The sequence below is a fragment of the Rhipicephalus microplus genome, chromosome 2 (genome assembly GCF_043290135.1).
Source record: "Rhipicephalus microplus isolate Deutch F79 chromosome 2, USDA_Rmic, whole genome shotgun sequence".
NCBI lineage: Eukaryota > Metazoa > Arthropoda > Arachnida > Ixodida > Ixodidae > Rhipicephalus > Rhipicephalus microplus.
In genome coordinates, this window is record NC_134701.1 from 164,616,603 (window position 1) to 164,636,046 (window position 19,444).

A 19,444-nucleotide genomic window follows, 5' to 3' on the forward strand; every position below is an offset into this window, starting at 1 on the left:
TCGGACATCGAAGAGTACCATGTGTCTCGCGCTTTGCAAAACCAATATAACAGGATGTTAAGTACAATAAGTTACTACAGTGAATTGACTCGGTTAGTCTTTGGTCCGCTAGTGTAGCAACAAATGTTGATATCAGTGTTGCTGCCGCACATTCTTCTTAGGAAAGCCGATAATGTTATTATAATGACAGCTAGGCAGGCGAATTAAGGCTCTTTAATAATTCTCAAAAAGAGGTAAGAAGAAGAAGACACGGAAGGCTGCGTGGTGTCTAAGGGTCTGCGTCAGCCAGCCATAACGTCATAGATTTCGATGGAGTATTTTAAACATTGCCTTTATTTTAATATAACTTTTTAATTATTGGTGTTTTACGTTCAAGCGAAAAGAAGGAAGACAAAAAGAAAGGAATGGGAGAGACGTTAACCAGTTCAGCACGACCCATACGCTACCCTACACGAGGGAAAGGAAAGAGAGAGATTGAAGGAGTAAAAAAAGAGAGAAACAGTGTGGTAGCGCGCACACACACACACACACACACACACACACACACACACACACACACACACACACACACACACACACACACACACACACACACACACACACACACACACACACACACACACACACACACACACACACACACACACACACACACACACACACACACACACACACACACACACACACACACACACACACACACACAAAGCCACAGAGCGATAGTGTTGTGCGGTACTCGGTATCATTGTCAGTAACAAGTGTTCGTTTGAGTCCGAAAACTACAAATAATATTATAAGGAACATAGCCATGAAGCGTTCCGAAAGTTTTGACGATCGGGTTCATTCCGTACACCCATGTGTAAGTACGCAGGCCTTCAGCACTCCGCCTGATTTTGATCCCGCGACCTTGTGTCAAGCACCATTATGGCTACCGGTAAATACCCGCGTTACAGTAAACGCGCAAACCCGATATCTCTACACAGAAAAGACCGACTGCGCTGCATATTTATCAATCAAAATAGTCACTTGGCAAGTAAGACAAACTACGCTCTGCAGCAAAACCTTGATGAAGAAATAAACTGTGTAATGTTCGTCAGATAACGTTTCTGGCGCGCCGAGTACGGTGAGTTCCCACGCGAACGATGCAATTAATTTCCGCCAATGGAGTATTAGTTTGGCTATGGAAACAAAAGTCGCTGCTTGAAGGCTCATTCGATAAGTTCGACGTTATTTGTCCTCCGTCTTTTTGTGGGCATCACGTACAAACAGCGTAAATTAATTCCGCTGATAAATGTGTTTTACAGATTTCCTCCAATCAACCCTTTTTATAATTGGCAAGTGCCCTCCTCTGCACTGCACATTTGCCCAAGTAATGGCGTCACATGTCGTGCTTCAAACGTAGAAGCGGTCCTAGTTGAGCGTGCTTGGGCTGGTCTATTATGAGTGTTTGTGTCAGGAGAGAGGACTCTACATTTCTCACGTCACTGCATAAGCTAACCGTGCTTGAACAGGCTATTTGCAGTGAGTAGCCGTCATTATTTGTTCAAACTGCATAGCAGGAGAGCTAGTTTTACTATATCGAAAAAAGTATAATGCATGGTTCATCCTCTTTCTTGTTTGCAGACCCCTTGGAGCCAGACAAGATATCAGAGGTTGGCCGGAAGAGCAGTGCTCATAAGTACCGCAGCTTATCCATCATAGTCCCTGTTTGCTGCTCAATCGTGGTCCTCATAGCCGTCAGCGTGGCCTTCATTGTGCTGATCTGGCGAAAAAGAGGCTCTCCTGCATCGCCCGCTTCGGCTCTCGGTGCTTACGAAGGTGACCAGTTTTTCCGCAGGCTTTACTTATGGCGCACTGATGATCAGCATGATGCCTGGGTTCACTGGTGCATGGACTCACAGTGAAAGACGTGAAGAGCCTTATTTTATACTGAATTATTAACAATTAGTGACTTATACGTGGTACCTACAATGCACCTTCGAGCACTGTAACACGGCTGTCACATGATCTGGCGTGTGCTATTTGTCTGTGTGTCACTGTCTTACGATGAGTGGAAGAACACTGCTGATGCATAGAAGCACACAAGTATTGATAAAGTGCTATAAGCATTCATTCAGCAGTTGTCATCATATACTGCGGTGCTGTTTAACGGTAGGCAGGAGAAACAACCTCCGGGATTTGTGGGTATAGTGACGCTTGTTTTACTTAAATTCTTTCTGAATTTTTTTCTCACTCGCTGTTTGGCATTGCTATCGGTACAACCTTTGGAACAGAGTGCTCGCCATGGCAGTTTACATATTTTCATCAAAGGCATCGGTAACGTTGAAACTTCTGAGAACCTAGTCATTTGAGAGCGCCACTGAGTGATGGTGTGATGTCGATATATTCACATGCATAACGTTTTGCTCGTTTCAGAGCTGGACGAAGTTTAACACTAGTATTCGTGCTCGTATCCGTGCTTTACGCAGGGGTGCGATTTGGCGATGACGGCAAGATGGATTCGATCACTATGTCGGAACTAGAGAAGTCTCACATGAGCTTCGAGAGCGGCGACGCTGACACCGACGGCCGCAAGTACTACTACTCGTCGCCGTGCGTGTCCTCGAAGATGGCCGACATCTCACGCGTGGGCAATGGCCGTGATGACGACGCGGACGAGGCGTGTCTGCACACAATGGCGAAGGTAGCAGCAGCCGCCTCTCCCTACGCTTCAGCTAGGACCGTCGTACAGCCGTACGACGTGCCACAGCATCGGCGAGATGGCTGCGTGAGTAGCATGAGATAATCACAGTAAAATTCGCAATGCCTACGGGCTATAGGTGGCGCGCCGTGCAATCGAAGATGGCTGCTTGAGGAGCGTCAACCCGTGATTTCGCATAGGAAAAGACAGTACGAATGAACGTACGGCCTGTGTCGCCTTCACCGGATGAGCTCTTCATCGTCGGATGAATGTGCATTGGGCTAAAGTACTTTCGCAAACGATAGCAACTGCTTAATGTTCACTACGTAATTTTTGGCCATAGTGTATAGGGTGGGGGTGTCAGCTGACTAACCGTGCATCAACGATGTCTTGCGTAATTTTTTGCGTGATGCAGAAAAGTGTGCGAACTAAAACTGGCGTATGAACAGAACGGCACTTTGAGATAATTTATGCCCAGCCCGCCTGATGAATTCACCGTAGAGGTAGGCCGCTAGAGGGTAGCGGGCCGTAGCAGCTGCACGGGACCGAATGTTTAACACAACGATGGTTTGCAAACATATTAGGCCGTCGTCATTGACTGCACTGTTAGCACGACGGAGTTGCTTCTTCAACGGAACACTAGCATTTAACATCCCATTAAGTACCACTTTTGTCACAGTCAAGCTCAGACTCTAACTGTGCGCAAATTATTGCGCTCGGATGTTGTAGGTTTGATCAGCGCGATCACAACAAGAATATCGAAAGGCATACACGCGTACACTCTTTGCAACGTCGGAATTACGCAAATTCATTAAACGACATCGTTCGGATGTTACCGTGAAGCTCAGGAGAAGTTAGCAGAAAGATAGGCGTGGATAGTAGTCGTAACTGCACGTTTATTTGCGCTAACCATTTCCCTTCGCTGGTCATGCTCGAGCGTGTTGGCGGCATGTGCTGCTTCGTAATATCCATTGTAATTAGACTGCGTGTAATGCACAAAAAACTGCGTTTTTATTTTGACCTTGCTGAATGATATTATACAATAAAACAATAAAAGTGACTCACGAGTGTAAAAAAAAACATTAACCCACTAAGGGACGTGAAGTGCGCCTCGCTGCTCGTGAGCTAGCAGCTGATCGTTCATGCCACTGTCCCTCTCGGTGTGTTGTCAACCTTCTAAGTCCAGTGAAAAGTTCTCGACGTCAGAATGCTTTCTTTGAACATTACTGCTGAAAGTAATCGAAGGACTTCTCTCCGAACGACTTCGACAACACCAACAACGCATCACTCGCCACGCACAACATCAACACGAGGTCACTAACAACCAAAGTACTTTACCCATAGTACTTTTACCAAAGTGTCTGGGCGCGGAGAACGTTTTGCCACATTTCGCTCTGAAGCCCGGCAGCAAGAAAATTGCTTGCAGTGTGCTTCCATCTGTCAACAAACGTAAAAAACAAGCGGCACAGCGTTGGCCAAGGTTTGAGAGAGAAAATCGCGAGCTTGTGCTACTTTCCGCGTACGATGAACATTATGGGGTTAATGAACTACAAAAGAACTGGAGATTACTATACGCACGTAAAACACAAAACTTTCGCTCACATGTTGAAAACGAATGACATCTATCGTGTCACGAATGGTCCGAATTATTAACTAATGCAAGAAACATTTAAAATGGTCTTTGTTCATTTCTTCGCAACGCGTTAACACTTATGGCGTATTCGGTTGGCCACTCTGGTCCTCTGGCTCAGAGTCGCCAGATGCACAGGCAGCGTAACAAACCGAACACAGCGGTGATCTCAGAGCGCCCAGAGAAGCGCGCCCTGTATCGCCATCATGCAGCCAACACGAGAAACTGCCGGGTAAACAGTGCTGCGCCTGCGCCATGGCAACAAATGGTGCCGATCAGTTCAGTGAATATCTCTGATATGTCTTACCTCTCTTATATTTTTTCTCTCTCACACGCACATTTCTGGATGGAGCGAAAGCTTTCTGAGCTCAGCACACGTATCTGGTGATCTTCCTCGCCTGAATTGCTATCCTCAAGGCAAATCACGACGCTGCCTGCGAGCTGTTGTAGCAACGCATTGATGTTTCCTCCGCCTTCACGCTAGCTGCCTCGTTATTGACATGGTGCATATATTTCTTCGTAAATGTGAACACGCCCCACACACACCCATAAAAGCCACCAACAACGCACGTGCACGAAGTATTACGAGCCCGGCGCTGCCCCCTTCCGAAATGCGCACTTGCACTCCTCACCTGCATGGTTCACCTGCCGGCAGCTACGTCATTGGCGAGCTTGTGTCACGCGATCCGTCATCCCGGTCAGATCGCGCCATGCTCTCACTTCGAAGTCAGAGCGGTCGAGAGCTCTCCGAGTCAGTGGTTGACGCTCTGAAAAAACCAACGGAAGATAGTCCGATCGCTCGAATTCTACCAACCGAAGGCGCAGCCCCTTTTCAGAGCGCTCTAGAGCACTCGATATCACCTAACCGAATACGCCATTAATTTAGCACAGCTGATCAAGAGAGAGTTTGTCTACTCACTATCCTCGAGTGGACACTTTTAATTCCGCTTCGCAACGCGACGGTTTATGGGCATTGCGAATACAACAGGATCTTACGTTCGTTATACAAGAGACAAAATACTTAGCGGTTATTTACGTTCTGAAAATGAAATTCGATGCCCCATGGCGTTCACGTAAAGCCTCGTTCAACGGTCTGTCTGACGCACTGTATACCGTGAAAGTAACTAATAATTGAATTACAATTCTTATTTTATGCGCGATACCATTAAATTCGTTAGCTGCCAATGCAGATGCTTCTTTAGCACGAAGGCAATGCATGGCTCAGACGGGGGCAAGAACGGAGAATTACCTGTGCGAGCACGGTGCACACATATGCAGCTACTTTGAAAAACCACACACCGTTTCTGCAACATTTGGAGAATGTACCCATGTCGGATGATTAGCCATGATTCATTAAGTCTTTTTTATATTGTGGCTGACACATCCAATTTCGGTGCTCCTGCTTCCCGCACAAGAGCATGCTTGATAAAGTCCTGGCAAATATGTCTGTTCCCTTTGTTGTAACTGCGGACTGTAAGGGTACTTCCAACCGCTATCATGCGTACAACACAAGCTCGACAGAAAAGTCTGTTCACGTCCATATACACGTTTTTGAACGAGCATTCTTTGTTGATTCGGATTATCCGCTTTCCAATATTGTCCGCGATAAAGAGACGTTGCTATCGCATGCAGCCTCACAGAACTTCAGAACTCGTAATGCTGACCTTGAAGCTTCGCGTTGGCATTACGTAAATTGCAGCAGTCACAGCGCAAGCATACAAGCTATCTAGAGTTCTCGAACCGGCCAACCACGGGCCAAGAGTTCCTAGGTGTGGCTAATTTTCTAGGCCTGTGGTTACAGAAAAATCGTCTCTGCTACTTGCCTCCTTCTTTTGGCTACTTTTTGTCTTGTATATTTGAGCAAGATGTTTAAAATCTGGGGACGTCGCAGCCGCTGGTGTTTGAGTAAGTGGTGACAAACCATAGCAGTCAAAGTGTGCTTGAAGCCCCAAGAACTGAATCAGAGCTCTTTGAGTATGCGGATAAACAGTATTGTAAAGTATTGTACGCACACATTCACGCCCTCCCCATCCCCCCACACGTTTATAACCTGCTAGTCATGCTAGTTATCCATATCAAAACAAAATCCTTTCTTATAGCAGCAGGGCGGGGCTCAGCGAAAGTGTTCCATGGGGCTCCATTTTTCAGATCAGCCATTGCCGAAAGAAGCTTTAAATAAATCACATTCGCAAGTAAAAAGCGACCAAAAGCATTTCGAACTCAGAGTGTTTTCCGCTGATCGACATTGAAAATTGGGTATCTCGCGCATAAAATGACCACTGAAGAACGGTGTGTTGATACATCACTAGAGAAAGAAAGCTCTGCATTTTGTAATTGCCACCTGCAATGCAGTTTTTTGAAAGATCACATCGATGTTTCTCGAAATTTGACATCAATGCTTCAGCAATGCCCCATACATAAGATGCGTAGTAGGCCTGTACTTTGATGTGACGTATCTTACATTTTTGTTCCAACATCCCCTCTCCTTTATCCCACTCCAACGTTCGTCACTGTCCGAGCCATATTCTCTGACTGCGACGAGCTAGCTGAGGTGAGTTTAGGAACCCTGATCTAAGACTATGCTTCTTTTCGGCCCATTGCAGAAACCCCGTCGGTCAAATGGTGTTCTCAAACAAGCCTTACGCAAGAACAAGCAACAGCATCCCATAGGTGAGACTTCTTGGTATGTGACTGTTGTGCACTGTGAATAAACCTGAATGACATAAATTATCATCGTTAAATTACGCGATCAGTCGCTTGCGGTGGAGATTTAGTGTGGCACGAAACAAATTTGTGCGAGATGTGTGTGTTGAACGCTTCGACGCTAAGCTTTTGTCACCGGGCTGGTCCCTGCGGTAAGTACTTGTTGGAAAATATTATATGACGCAGCAGCAAATTACCAAAATTTACACACCATTAAAATACTTCAAAGATTTGTATTTCGGTAAAATAAGTGCCAAAAAAGATGAAGTCTCCTTCACGTTTCTACTTCTTCGGCAGGGAAAAGCACTGGTGTGTCCTAAGCACAAGTGCTACAGGCCGCAAGTAGCATTTCACGTTCGAGTAACAATCGAGTACGTTTGATAATAATAATATTTTTGGAACTTAACGTCGCAAAACTACCACGTGATTATGAGAAGCGCCGTAGTGGACAGCTTTAGAAATTTCGACCACACGGGGTTCTTAAACGTGCACCCGAATGTGTGCACACAGGCCTACGGCATTTTCACATCCATCGAAAAAGCAGCCGCCGCCGCCGGGATTTAATTCCGCGACCTTCGGGTCAGCAGCTGAGTGCCTTCGCCACCAGGCCAATATGGCGGGGCGAGTGCAATTCGTATAATGCGTCAAGGCACATAAAATATCAAGCTGGAGTCACTTGTGAGTCCTCTTTTTTACATTTTATTCCAGAGCTATGCAGGGAAGACCAGTACCACGAGCGGTACACAGCCAAGTGTCGTGCCTCTTCTTACGACTACACCCCATGCGCGGAGTACGGAAGACACCCTGCGGCCTCTGCCTACCACGTGTCCGAGCCCACGGACGCCAATATACTAGACAGGTAGGTGTCACACTTTTATAATAGAGACGTTAATGGCGCGTTCACACTAGGATATGTGTTTCCAGTGATTAACAAAATTTCTGGCTATGAGCACACACCTGCGTACAGTAGGGGAGGGCCTTATCGCCATTAAGGGGGAGATACCTAGCTTACCCCATACTTTTCCTCAGTACGACGTTTTTCGTCATTGCTTAATGCACAGTTACGGCGACGCAGGTTATTTACAGTAATGGTGGCTGAGGGCCCGTGAGGTTGCGTTTCAAAAGCTATTTACTCCTTATTTTAACTGGAAGAAAGCCAGATCCCAAAGACTGGTCAATGCGAGAATCACGTTATCATTTCACATTCTCTCCTGCTCGCATGGGCAAACTTGTGTTCTTTCGGACTAGCCCCATAAAAGGGTGGGGGTGTAGGGGGGTTGTGTTAAAATTATGTTTTCTTAGGGAACATAGTTATATGTTCACCATGCACGCATATGGCTACGAGGCGTTCAAGAGGAAATTATCGGCTTAAGCGTGCTTGATACGATTATTGTGATGTTGAGGTAGGCTTTTTTGAATTAAATGAATATATGCAGAGGAGAGCACCCACTATGGTAACCTTTGTACTGTAACGTTTGGCGAGCTTTCTTATATAAAAGCAGAAGGTAAAACGTCGCTGAATGTATTGGTGGCACCTTAGAAACGTTACTTAGACTGTTGAACAGACGGTTCGAACTGTGGTTATGTGGGCTCACTTCAAATCATCTGTTTAACAGACTGAGTATGTAACGTTTCCAAAGTGTTTGGATTCACTTTGTAATAGATCACATATTGAAATTACAAATGACAATGAAATGTACATCCAAAACTTGATACAAGTTTGTATTGTCAATTAGCGCCATATAGTATTGGGCGTTACGATTTTTCTCTTCGCTTTGATTTGCTTACTGCATGCTTCTTGGAAACTGATTTGTCGCATTTAGCTAAAGTTGTTTGTAGCCCATGGATAGCGGGTGTAGAAGAGATGACAGCAGTGACGTAGGTTCTGGGTGGTTAGGTAGAATGTTGAAATAAGAATGAGAACAACACATAGAATGAAAGAAGTATGTGATTTTGTTGATATGCGAATGGAAGATTAGTCATGTCCCAGACAAAGATAAACAGTTGGCAAGCCATGTATTGCGCGATCGGGACAAACTTTTGGACTAGAAGAACGGTGCAGAAGAACTTGAGGAAACATGCCGGATAAAAAGAGAGATTAACCCAATTGGAGACTTGATCGAAATTGTGTGCGAGTAAATGATGCACCGCATCTGTGAACGATGGTTTCGTGGAGAAACCAGATACCGAATTTCGAGTTCCCTGTTTTCGAATACGCTGACGAAAACGCCATACTATTTTGCAGAGAAGTATGACGACGAGCCGGGGAAGGCCACATGCGGCTCGATGCCGGCCTCAGTTCTACGCAGGAAGCGATCACGTGAGACGTCGGGCCTGCGATGACGTCAGCGCGAGCTCTACGTCCAGCCTTCTTCAACGAATGTAAGCAGCACGATTTTACTGGATGGAAGCATACCAACAGCTGTCATGGCGCACCCATTATACCACCACGTGCTCTCGAGTGTGTGTTTGTGTGAGCTTGTGGGTTTGTTTAAGGGAATAGTTGAGTGCATGCATGTGCAAACCAACCCGATGTCCCTTTAATTAATTGCAATACTGAATGATTTTGTAGCAATAAATCCTGTAAACGTACAATATACTTATGATGCGGGTGCGACGCTTCTACAAATAGGCAATGTCAAAAGTTCATTACAAATGCTCACTGCTCAAAATTTAGCCTTATCAAGCCTTGAACGAAATTTACTACAGGTCTTGCGCTAGCAATTGACTATTAAGCTGATCATTGAAGTAATAGTGGCCGGCTACCTGTGCAGTTTCTGAGGGACCAGGACAATAACCCGAGGCGATAATGAAGAGTACCCAAGATACAGTTTTTTTTCTACGAAGACTCCAGGACTTGCTTCACAGGGTGCGTTATACTCGCGTCTTTTGATGGGTGTCACAAATATTGACTGAAATTGCATTTTTTTCTCTATGTGTCTCATGTAATGGTAGGTCTGTATAGGTCATGTAACTGATGTAACTGAAGACATTTAAAAACACCCTGCGAATGCTTTTCCGAATAGTAATCGAGTGACCTTTATATTACTGTTTATTGCCTCATGATTAGACTGCTCTAAGAGTTTCAAAATCCGTTAAGCACGTGTGGCATTGCTAGATATTGTCACACCTAAGGCCATTGGTCTTTGTTTCCGCCCCAGCGTGCGTGCTTGAAGCTAATTTGGGAGAGGGGGTAAGAATGGGTAGTTGACAAGGTGCTAAAACCATAAGTAAGAGTGGGTTACGACATTGGGCACGTTCTATTATCATTCTAATTGCTTTATTGTGCTTACTTTCGGTGTGACCACGAGTGCATTGTACGGGATCGCGGCAGGGGCACAACGCGACAACCCCGGTGCAAATCACAAGGCTCAAATCTTCCAGCGGTGGTGTCTGCGCACTTTCGGGTGTGTCACGCCGTTGGTGCTGGGTACATGAAACCACTTGTCGATAGAAGAGCAAGCAATTTCTAGCTGACTTGGCCCTTTGATTGTAAATTCGAAACCACATGCAGCGCTATAATATTTGTCTCAGATATTTGCAGGAGCCTCAATTACCCCATGTTGGAAAAGTGTTGCAGGGCGCTCTTCAGTCGATCTTCCTATAAATTCATCTAGGGTGCTTGTGTGTAGGAGGTCTCTTGTACAATAATATGCTGGAAATCGCGTTTTACAATTCAACCAGCGCGTTTGCTTTGAGCAAGTACACTGACACCACTTGTACGCGAATAAAGAATGTTTGCCAGCGCTAAACCTTCTACATTTATCTCTTCCGAAAAAAAATAACCCTAGATTTTTTTGTGTCATATATTTAAGCAAATAATGATATTCAGAATGCAATATTACTTACTGCTTGCGTAGATACATGTGCGCACAAGCTCTACTCTTTCAACAACAAGATGTCTTTGGTCTGGCATTGCAGCTAACAAGGTAGCCCAAGAGGCAAGCTCATACTTCTAGCAACTACAACCGACAACACTGATCCTTGCAGGCCCGGATCCTGGAGCCAGTGCTGATTTACCAGAACGAAGTTTTCTCCCCAATCGCCTTCGCGACGTTTTTTATTGCACTTCCACTATTTTAATAAAAAAAACGAAACTGCAATACCATAATCGATGCATCGATGATCCACAGAGAAACAGCTATGGCTCATTTTTTGTGCTTTCAACCAAAAATTCCAGGTATGTGGCACATGAAAAAGAAGAGAGTCAAGATTGGAACGCCGACTAATGCAATCGGTACTCTCCTCGACGATTCCCGATTAAGTGTTGACACGCAATATTAAATGACTGACACGATAATTAGAATTTTGTTTTTGTCACAAAAGACAGCCTTCCTGTCTTACCCCACGTCGAGTGAAGCAGACGTGCTGATGCACAACTACTAGTCGGCTGGCGGCAAATTCCGGTTTGTTCTTTCAGAAACATTACGTCGATAGGTGTTAACGTCCTATAAATGAATACCGTCATCAAATGGCCCTCTGAGTCCTATATTGTGGGCTTAGCAGTCACAGGTGATCTTGAGTTGATGTCAGACAGCGGAAAAATGTAGCGATGAGACTTGCGAGTGAGCACGGCCGAGTAAAGGGTGAGGTGCGCGTGAGCGAGTGTGCGACGCAAGAAAGAAACATATATTTTTTGTAGATGCGAAGCAGCTTATGGCGAAGCTCAATTCAGTGTACGCAGTCACTCTAACTGCACACGCACAACTGCTGGCGCAAGCAGTTGTGCGTGTTCCCAGCCCTATTTACCACGTGCTCACAGGAGGAGGTCGTCAGAAGCCTAGAATGGAAAGACTTAGGGATACGAGTTAGCGGAGAGTATCTTAGTAACCTGCGTTTCGCCGATGACATTGCATTGCTGAGTAACTCAGAGCACGAATCGCAATTCATGATTACTGAATTAGACAAGGGGATCAAAAGGTAGGTCTTGAAATAATCTGCAGAAAACGAAAGTGATGTACAACCTCGGAAGAGAACAGCGCTTCAAGATAGGTAATAATGCACTTGAAGTTGTAAAAGACTACGTACACTTAGGACAAGTAATAATCGTGGAGCCGAACCCCGAGATTGAAGTAAGTAGAATAATAAAAATAGGGTGGAGCACATTCACCAAGCATTCCGAAAGCATTCCGAAAACCGCTCTCCTGTTTTATAAAAGAGTGCCACTCTAAAACGCCTCATTATAATTGGTGGAGGTGCTGGGTAACGCCTAATCCTGGAACTGCGAAACCGTACGTTGCCTCCAGTTGCTACGATGTCCACGGACGAAGATCAGCAGGCGGCCGCCTCGGCTCCAACTACTGCAGCTCCTGTCTGTCTTGGCTCCTTTCGGCAACGCGATCCACCTACCTTCAGTGGAACCGATGACAAAGACGTGGAAGACTGGCTCGACGAATACGACCGGGTGAGCAAGCACAACAAGTGGGACGATGCGCACAAGCTTACTGTCGTCCAATTTTATTTGACCGACGTCGCCAGTCTGTGGTACCGCAATCACGAGAGAGACCTCCCCACCTGGTCGGCCTTCCGAACGGCGTTTGCGGACTTGTTTGGCCCTCCAGCGCTTCGCAAACTACGGGCCGAACAGCGCTTGCGTACCAGGGCTCAGCAGAATGGTGAGAATTACACCAGTTATATCGAAGATGTGGTCGACCTTTGCCGGCGCGTCAACTCGGACATGACAGAAGCCGAGAAGATCAAACACATCTTGAAAGGCGTGACTGACGACGCATTTCAGATGCTTGTCGCCAAAAGCCCGCAAACGGTAGCGGAAGTGATCCAACTGTGTCAGAGCTATGATGAGCTGTGGAAACAGCGTGACACCACTCGTCGTGCCACCGCGCCATGTGCAACAATCTCCGCTTTAACATCGGCTGGCTCTATAGATCACACCACTTTGCTTCTCGAGATCAAGCAATTTGTACGAGAGGAGGTCGCACGCCAGTTGTCCCTCGTGCCTTATACCTCCGAAGGTGCCCCATCTACTTTAGCGCCATCAATACAGCGAGTAGTCCAGGAGCAAGTGTCCGAGGCGCTACCAGCAGCTCACGCACCACCTGTGGCTGCTCCATTAACCTATGCCGAAGCACTGAACGGAACCCGACGTCCACCTGTCGCGAACGGCCACGTTTCTTTGTCGCGAACGCCTACGTCCACGCGTCCCTTTGTCGTACAGACTGAGCCTATGTACCAGGCTGCCCGTCCGTTCTCCCGACCACCACCTCCACGCTTTCAGAACCCTTGGCGCACTCAAGACAACCGCCCCATATGCTTCGCCTGTGGAATTGCGGGTCACGTGGCACGATTTTGTCGACGGCGTGAGTTTTTTCTGCGTGACGACATCAGGCCCAACAAATATGATTTACCCCCACGACCGGAGCCGGCTGTATATGGCGAGACTACCACCATGGACACATTTTCACCTCGCCGGAACTTCAACAGACACCGGTCGCCTTCACCTCAACGCCGTTCCCTTTCCCCTATGCTACGTCGACCTCGCCCTGTCCCCGAGGAAAACTAGGAGCCGCAGTTCCGGGGGCAAGAACGGCGGATCTTTCGAACTCCACAAGACCTTGTTTTTCGCCGTCCAACGTCGTTGCTGTCTCCGTTGAAGGTATACCTGTTTTTGCATTGGTCGATACTGGCGCCGCAGTGTCTGTAATGACTGAAAAACTTTGCCGTCGACTAAAAAAGTCACAATGCCTCTACACGACTTCGTTTTAAGCACTGCGAGCGAGCAACGAATTCGCCCTTTTGCTGCATGCACAGCACGTGTCGTTATTGCTGACAATATTTATGTCGTCGAGTTTGTAGTGCTCTCGCAGTGTTCCCATGACATTATATTAGGCTGGGACTTTCTCTGCACTCATCATGCCGTCATCGACTGTGCTCGCGCGGAAGTGGAGTTCGCGCCGTTATGCGACGCTACATCACTCGACTCGTCCCTTTCACCTGCAAAAGTTTTCGTTGCCGCCGACACTTCGATACCCCCGTTCTCGTCCGCCCTAGTTCCGCTTTCCTGTGACGTCTATAGTGGCTCAACTGTTCTTTTTACGCCTTCTGAAACCGCTGTTCGCCGCAAGTGCTTCCTGATTCCTTTCGCCGTGCTGAATATTCACGATGGATCAAGTGCAATTTATGTATCAAATCCGTTTCCCTCGCCTTCCAAGTTACTGTGCGGAGAGTGCCTGGGCTTTGCCGATGACATTGATCCCTCGAGTGCACGTGTAGTTCCTGACCACTCGACTACGCTACCTATTGATGCTGTCGATTGCTGCGCGTCATCCTCTTCCCCATCATTCACCGACGCAATTTCGCGCTGCATCGACACCAACCTTACGGCCCAGCAGCGCACCGACATCATCGCCCTCCTCGAGCGCTTCCGCGCCAGCTTCGACCACCAGCAACTGACTTTGGGCCGTGCTTTCGCAGTATCTCACGAAATCCACACCGGCCTTCACGCTCCTTTACGTCAGCGTCCGTATCGGGTATCGGCATCTGAGCGCCGCATAATCGCGGAACAAGTTGACGAGATGTTGAAGCGAGGTGTTATTGAGCCCTCTAACAGCCCGTGGGCCTCCCCAGTTGTTCTAGTCAAGAAAAAGGATGGCTCAATAAGATTCTGCGTCGACTACCGCCGGTTGAATAAGATCACGCGCAAAGATGTTTACCCGCTACCTCGCATAGACGATGCCCTTGACTGCTTACAAGGCGCGGAGTTCTTCTCATCACTAGATCTGCGTTCAGGTTATTGGCAGGTTCCCATGGCTGAGGCTGATCGCCCCAAGACGGCTTTTGTTACCCCTGATGGCTTATATGAATTTAACGTCATGCCATTTGGGCTCTGCAATGCGCCTGCCACTTTCGAGCGCATGATCGACAACATCCTCCGTGGCCTGAAATGGCAGACATGTCTGTGCTATTTAGACGATGTCGTAATATTTTCAAGTGACTTTTCAACGCATCTCCAGCGGCTCGAGACAGTGCTTACTTGCCTCACCGCCGCCGGTCTACAGCTCAACTTGAAGAAGTGCTGTTTCGGCGCTCGACAACTCCTAATTTTGGGCCATGTTGTATCTAAAGATGGCATTCTTCCGGATCCGACGAAGTTCCGTGCCGTTGCCGAATTTCCCAAGCCGAAGACCTTAAAAGAACTTCGCAGCTTCCTCGGTTTATGTTCATATTTTCGTCGTTTTATTCGCAACTTCGCCTCCATCATATCGCACTTGACTGACCTTCTTGCCGGCAACAACGACCTTTCTAGTTGGTCGTCAGCTTGTGATGATGCATTTGCCACACTCCGCCACCTTCTTACGTCACCTCCTATACTGCGACATTTTGATCCTCTTGCGCCGACGGAAATACACACGGATGCTAGCGGAGTTGGCCTCGGTGCTGTGCTCGCCCAGCGTAAACCTGGATTTGATGAGTACGTCGTCTCTTACGCCAGCCGTGCACTTACAAAAGCAGAAGCCAACTATTCAGTCACCGAAAAAGAGTGTCTAGCCATCATATGGGCCATAGGCAAGTTTCGACCATATCTTTACGGCCGCCCATTCAGCGTGGTTACAGATCATCATGCATTATGTTGGCTCTCCTCGTTAAAAGATCCCACCAGCCGGCTTGCCCGTTGGGCGCTTCGGCTACAAGAGTACGACATCCACGTCGTTTACCGATCTGGCCGAAAACATTCCGACGCAGACGCTTTGTCCCGATCACCTCTACAATGTAGTGACAAGCCGCCGTCTTCGCCTACCCCCGACGTATCTGCACTTAGTGTCAGTGACATGCGACAGGAGCAACGAAAATATCCTTGGATCGCTTCACTTATCAACTTGTTGAATCGAACTCCCTCGCAAAATATCCCTAGAGGTATGCGCCGTCAAATACAGCACTTCGTTATCAGAGATGGTTTGCTATACAGACGTAATTATCTCTCCGAAGGACGCCAATGGCTTCTAGTCATTCCAAGACGTCTCCGCTCAGACATATGCGCCTCCTTTCACGCCGACCCACAATGCGCCCATGCTGGAGTGTTGAAAACCTACACCCGCCTGTCCCACCGCTACTACTGGCGTGGAATGTATCGCTTCGTCCGTCGCTACGTACGTTCCTGTCTCGCTTGTCAACGCCGCAAGAATCCCACTCCAAGTTCTCCAGCTCCACTACAACCCTTACCGTGTCCTGCCCGACCGTTTGACCGTGTTGGTATTGATCTGTATGGACCTCTTCCGATTACACCGGCTGGAAATCGCTGGGTAATCGTCGCGATCGATCACCTTACGCGCTACGCAGAAACTTCGCCACTCTCTTCTGCGTCAGCCAGTGACGTCGGTCGTTTTATATTGCATCAGATCATTTTACGTCACGGTGCACCACGCGAACTCCTGAGTGACCGATGGCGTGTGTTTTTGTCGGACGCTGTCGAATCGCTTCTCAAGGAATGCCAAGTCATTCATCGCACCACCACCGCGTATCATCCTCAAACAAATGGCCTTACAGAAAGATTCAACCGTACATTAGGAGATATGCTGTCGATGTACGTCGCAACAGATCACACCAATTGGGACAGTATTCTCCCTTTTGTAACCTACGCGCATAATACTGCTGTCCAGACAATCACTGGTTTCTCGCCATATTTCCTCCTTTATGGTCGCGAGCCCTCTTGCACGCTAGACACCATCCTTCTTTACCACCCGGATGTTGCTGAGTCGACGACGATGTCACAAGCTGCTAAATACGCGGAAGAGTATCGTCAGCTTGCCCGCTCCTTCACAAGTGCTGAACAGCAACGCCAGAAACACCACCGCGATAGCCCGACGCCTCCGGCTTCTTATGCATCGGATGACCTTGTCTGGCTTCGCATCCCTTCAACCAGCCCTGGTCTCTCAACGAAACTGATGTACAAGTATGACGGACCTTACTGTGTGGTTCAACAAACTTCACCCGTCAATTACATCGTGGAGCCGCTTGAGCAGCCCCATGATCAACGACGCCGTGGACGTGAGACCATCCACATAGACCGCCTAAAACCGTATTACGATCCCTCTATTGTCTCCTGCCCATGAGTCGCCAGGATGGCTCTTTTCCGGAGGGGAGGAAAATGTAGTGAAGAAGATGAATGTTACTCAGAAGGGCAGGGGGTATGACTCAGTCGGTGAAGAAGACGACGTTTGGTTGGCTGGGGACTCAGGCTAGTTCCGCCATTACCACTTGACGTGTCGTGACCGCTCTCCTGTTTTATAAAAGAGTGCCACTCTAAAACGCCTCATTATAAACTATATATATATATAACTATATATGCGCCTGCATGAACGCCTTTGAAGATATGATAATGCCAACAGCTGCGTAAAAAAATGTAAACGGCCGCAGAGAGTGCATCGTTCATGCAACCATGTGTTATCAGTCGGAATGCGCTTAGTCTCATGACATACATATGACGAAAGCTCATTGAGCGAGCGGAAATTTTCGGTTCAACTAGCACACCTTCCTACGTTGACACCCGTGCAGAGCAGGCCCACATGTTAGTAAGGCCGCGCATGCTCCTGTGTACGTGACATCACAACCTGGAACGGCTGAAAGGTGTCACACCATAGAGCAAAGCCGGCTGCTCGCGTGCTATACACAGACTTTGGAAGCTAGATTTTGGAATGGTCAGCATATTGAATTATTGCATGCTACTTTGTTGCACCTAAACTGAGCCATGGCCTTTACCAAGAATCATGCGATTATTGATAGTCAAATCAGAACATTCCCAGGAATTGGGGACATATTGACGTGGCGCCATCTCTCGGGGACAGGAACAGCAGCCTGCCTTAACTGAATAGGAAATAGATGAGAAAAATAATATCCCTTAAAGAACAGTTAGAAAAAACCACTGGAGATTTTATGTAGTAGATATCCGCTGGTACGTTTTGGTAAAATTGCAGTATCGCTCTACAAAGCGTGTGACTTCCTGGGATAATAGTACATCGCCAATATAAACACATAGGACTCCATAGCAACAATACCCCACATGAGGCTCCAATAAACATTCTTGGAAGACCCGCGGTTTGTATTGCAACACTAGCTTCGCTGGACTGTTCAAATAGGTAGACCCTATATAAAACCGGGAGTCGTTTTTATATGTAGCCTTCTTCCATCAGATATGTTTTTTTCGCCCATTTCCTATTGCGTTACGCAAGTGTACCGCCTTGACCGACAAGAGATGGTGCTACATAAAGGTGCCCCGAAATCCTGGTGATAAGGCTAGAGTTTTTGCAGCAAAGCTGTTTAGACTATCGGTAACTTGGGCTCCATCGCGCAAAATTCTTCCGGTGCGCATGCGTCACAAGAACTGGACAAGCCGGCTATCGTGTACAGCGGGCGCGAGCTTCAAATAAAGACATGAGAGAGAGAGGGGGAGACAGAGATATTGTAGTACAAGAAAAGCAATAGAAAGAAAGTGGAAGAGAAACAGAAAAAAGTGATGAAAGTGATGAAGTCATGAACAGACAAAAAAAACAGAAAAAGAAGGAAAAAACAGGCACAAAAAGGATACGATAAAAATAAAGGAAAAAGTTGACATAAATAAATAGAATGAAGACATAAAACATAGAGATACAGAGACAGACATAGAACGCACAGAAAGAGGAGAAATAAAGTGAAAATAAAACTAGAATACAAAGGAGAAACGAAAGAAGTGAAGAGAAAGAAGCCAATAGACAAAGGACGAAACAGAAGATACAGAAGTAGACACATATAGGGCAAACAATAGAAAATAATGGACAAAAATAAAAAGGAATACATGTATACGAGCGATGCAAGAAACAACCAGAAAGACAAAGAAAGAGAAAAAAAGGGGGGAAGAAAAGCAAGCAAGGACAAGAACATGTACTCTGGGGCATGGCACAAAGCTGTCATAATGTTTATGAAATAGTTTGATAGCAAAGCAGTAAAAGCTTCAACCATCATTATTACAATTTCCTTCGATGCTTATAAAATGCACATAATGCATTCTACCGTTACAGGCCAGCAGCACAAGTTGCAAGCTGCACCACCGACGACTCATAATAAAAAATAGAATGCGTTCACCCAAACACGCACCACGCACCACGTTCCAATAGAATGTATTGTGCTCACGCTTTTCTGCCCCGACATATTGTCTGTGTTGAAAGCATGTCCGTACAACGCTTTTATGCACAGATCATTGTTTTGGAAGTTATAACCTACCCGCGGTCATCTGCATAGTGACGTTGCGCGCGACATCTGAAAATGAAATATAGTCCTATGGTGCACTTTTAGCAGCGCCATCTAAGCGCCGCATTGCCAAGCAATGTTAGGAAAGTGCCGCTTACAGTTCGCTGATGGCGCGCGAAAGCTTTCAAATTACCCTCTGGGCTTCTCTAGGGAGCCGGTGCAGTGAGTGTAAGCGATATCACATAGCCTGAATC

General features: G+C 46.9%; 1 protein-coding gene across 1 annotated transcript in view; it reads left to right on the top strand.

Annotated features, from left to right (window-relative positions):
- The window catches only part of LOC119169670 (cell adhesion molecule Dscam1), a 233,612-nt gene extending 222,507 nt beyond the window's left edge, over positions 1-11,105 (top strand). The window contains exons 23-29 of the mRNA XM_075885653.1: positions 1,624-1,818; positions 2,469-2,767; positions 6,914-6,980; positions 7,722-7,872; positions 9,259-9,395; positions 9,788-9,882; positions 10,935-11,105. Of these exons, the coding sequence (XP_075741768.1) occupies positions 1,624-1,818; positions 2,469-2,767; positions 6,914-6,980; positions 7,722-7,872; positions 9,259-9,268 (722 nt within the window). The 3' untranslated portion in view covers positions 9,269-9,395; positions 9,788-9,882; positions 10,935-11,105. The remainder of the gene's footprint in view (positions 1-1,623; positions 1,819-2,468; positions 2,768-6,913; positions 6,981-7,721; positions 7,873-9,258; positions 9,396-9,787; positions 9,883-10,934) is intronic.
- Positions 11,106-19,444: the final 8,339 nt, after the last annotated feature.